The 3,288-nt window shown below is 31.1% G+C and overlaps 1 protein-coding gene across 1 annotated transcript; it reads left to right on the forward strand.

Moving 5' to 3' along the window:
* Positions 1–549: 549 nt before the first annotated feature.
* On the forward strand, positions 550–3,088 carry LOC136981300 (chloride channel CLIC-like protein 1). Its single transcript, XM_067277600.1, has one exon. It carries the CDS (start codon positions 677–679, stop codon positions 2,147–2,149), a length of 1,473 nt encoding a protein of 490 aa, XP_067133701.1. The 5' UTR covers positions 550–676; the 3' UTR covers positions 2,150–3,088.
* Positions 3,089–3,288: the final 200 nt, after the last annotated feature.

Here is a 3,288-nt window from a genome sequence, read left to right on the forward strand (position 1 = left end):
AAATCGATAACACCACTGTAGAGTCGTGACTCGCTCGCTATTCGGCTATTAACAATGGACTGTTTAGAGTTTTATTCGAGTATCTAACATCTAATTAGAGGCCAATTTCCTATAAAATCAACTCGTAAGTCGTAACACCCCTTAACAGAACAGATTACCCATCTGTTGTACGGCTTTATTCCATAAATCCAATTCATCCATAGACCCCGGTTAATGCGAACCCAAATTGAGGGTGCTCTATTTGGAAATTAGAAAACAATGGTATATTCAGAGATGAATTCTATGTTTTATATCATTCAGTGTATGTTTCGATATCTTTCTTTTGTAATATTTACCATGCGTGTTCCTGGAAGAACACACAATCGTTCGTTTATCTGTATAAAAACTTTTTAAAACTAATGTTATTTACTAAAACGAAATATTTGTCAAAATTATTAATTTTTTTAAAACATTAATTATTAATATAAAATAAATTTTTATATTTGTTTAATATTTAATTTTAATTATAATCAATTCCCCCCCCTAAAATGAAAGTTGGCAGCACTGAATACAGACTAAACTGGTGATCACGTTGTTTTTGATTGATGCATGATACGAGTTTCAAGTGAAAGTAAATTGCTTCGTCGTAATTTATTCAGTTTAACAAACATTTCTTCTTCATTTTACGTCTTATAGAATGAATTCGAAAACATTACTCTTTATTTTACTGATTTTGTCAGTTGACATCTGTCGCATGAGCTGTTCTAGTAAACATTGCAATAAATATTTCGAAAATTGTGAAGGAAACAAACAAGATCTTGTTGATCCTTATGCCATGTTTGACCCAGAAGTCGATGTTAACGAGAAGAAATCGGAAGAAAATAAGCAGGAAAAGGCTAAGGTTTTGATGCAAGTTTCTGCTGATTCAAACGATTCACAGTGTAGTTGTAAAAAACTAGCTGATTGCCAGAAATATGGAAGCAGCAAACAAACAGTTACTTCACAGAATGAGTTTCTATATCTGAAGCGAAGTGTTAAGAAATTGGCCAGTAAGTTCCTGTCGTTAGGTGGTGAAGTGTCGGGTTCCATACGTGTGGATTTAACCATTAAAAATAGTGATGTAGCTACCATGAAATTATTTATCGAAAACCCTTCCAATAAAATCCAGGATCTAGACAATGTCTTGTCCGAAATGATAAACAGTGCTGTCATATTTAAACCGGAAGAATATCAGTCTACAAATGATGTTTACGTGTATCTGCAGTACGTCGGTGCAGTAATGGTTATTGTAGCATGTTTGGTTATCTGGTTTATCAAGCTTCGCTTAACGTCGAGAAGTGTTATTTCTACTGTTTCGGTATTTGTTATAATTCTTGATATAATATGGAATTGGATATATTTAGTGAAGAAAGAATATTCTGATTTGTATTCAGAAATGGATAAAAAGAGCTTGCCCGATTCTTGTCATCCTGAATACTTAACATGGGGGAGTTACATTAATTTATGGTTTTCTAATGATTATTCTTTCGATGTTCAGTGTAAAAAGTATTACGAAAGTATTCACGTGTCGCCAGAGTTAAAGGTATCGCCGATGAAGGCTGTATCAGAAACATTTAAGCATATAGTATTATATCCACTACAGTTTTTGGGAGAATATATTGGATTATTCTATCAAAGATTATTCAGTCAGTTATCGTGGTATTTAATGGTACCTGTGAGCATTATCATCACGTTACTTATGTTCTTGTTATTAATAATGTTGTTTGGATATCGGATACGCTTTCCATTTTTTCTCGGAGGATTAGAACCGGCGTCTGATTCGAGACGCACGAGGGAGTCGGATAATAATGAAAAGCATCTGATGTCGGAGATTTTAAAAGGTAAATATCATCTGATAAAATCAGATTCTATCAAATCTATATCAATGCAGTCAACAAGTGAATCTGAGAATGAACATCAGGGATTATGTGATTCAGAAAGAAGCACAGTAACAATTACCGAGTTGGAAGAAGAGCCTTCGCTTTCTATTTCTAAGCAGAATATGTTATCTAAAGGTTTAACAAGTAAAAGCATTTGTGAACATAAAGGATTATGTGAGAAATCTGAAGAAGATTCAAGGAAATTTATAGAAGATGAATTAGGAAATGAAGCATCTGAAAATAAAAACTAATTTAAAATTAGTTAAATTAGTTATTTATACATTTTTAGTGTCTCTTGAACAAGTTTTTATGATAGTTTATCTGTTTTGAGAATTTTTGAGTGTTTTATGGGTCTGTTTATTAAACAAATATGTAAGCAATTTTATGCATCTATTAGCAAATTAATTCGAATCTTGTACAAGAACTACAAATGTTGAAATTATAGTCATTTGACAAAAAGATTTTATATATTTGTAAAATGCAAAATTTAAATATATGCTTTTTTTATTGGATATAAAAATATAGATCAAAGATTATTGCAGATTACAAAACTTACATTTACTAGAAAAAACACATTAATAGCTTTTATATGAGACAAATTGAGTGAAATAATGAGATAAATTCAATTTTTAAACAGTCATTGTATTAAAATGTATAAAAATAATGAAAGATAAAATTTCTTCAAAATTTAAAATAGAAAAAGAATTGAAATTAAGCATGATGTAATGCAGAAACATGAAACAGTTGGAGCACATGTTCAAGTCTGATGAAACATATAACAGTAGCAACTTGAAGAATCAGAGTACATTCCAGTATGCATCAATAAGTGCCCATCAGTGAATTGTAATGTTATAAAATATGTTCTGATATTCACTGACAAGTTCACCTCTCAGCGACTGATGCACATGCACATTATACTTGTTAAGCTTCGGATATGGTGTCCTCAAGTGAAGCAATATGGCCTCCATGGATGTATTATTGACACGTTTTGCTACTCGTGTTAAATAAAATGATTTTGACAAAATAAGCCGGCAAATTCCAGTTTAGTGTTGTTTGCTTCTGCTGTCTTGTTCAGTTTCCACACATTCTGGTAAAAGCTTTTTAAACCATTTTCCAGTGTATTTGTGTGGCTGAAACTGAAGCATACCAGAAAGTACCCAGAATCATTACACTGAGCTCTCTCACAGAAAAAAATAGCAAATTTTCTAATTTTCTGATATTCCCTTCTACAACTTAAGTTAAACTGCTATAGATAATAAATTTCTCAAATATTAAATGTAAGTTACTTGATTTAAACAATGATTTATATGTACTTAGAGATAGTTACATTCTATTTATTTTTTAAACTAGTCTTTTGCTTTCCATCTCAATTTTTAATATATTGAAGTTT

Source organism: Centruroides vittatus, unplaced genomic scaffold (genome assembly GCF_030686945.1).
Source record: "Centruroides vittatus isolate TY-2023 unplaced genomic scaffold, ASM3068694v2 contig_750, whole genome shotgun sequence".
NCBI lineage: Eukaryota > Metazoa > Arthropoda > Arachnida > Scorpiones > Buthidae > Centruroides > Centruroides vittatus.

What these genes read in the sequence shown, in the direction of transcription:
- LOC136981300 (XM_067277600.1), top strand. Translation starts at nt 677, where the DNA reads ATGAATTCGAAAACATTACTCTTTATTTTACTGATTTTGTCAGTTGAC.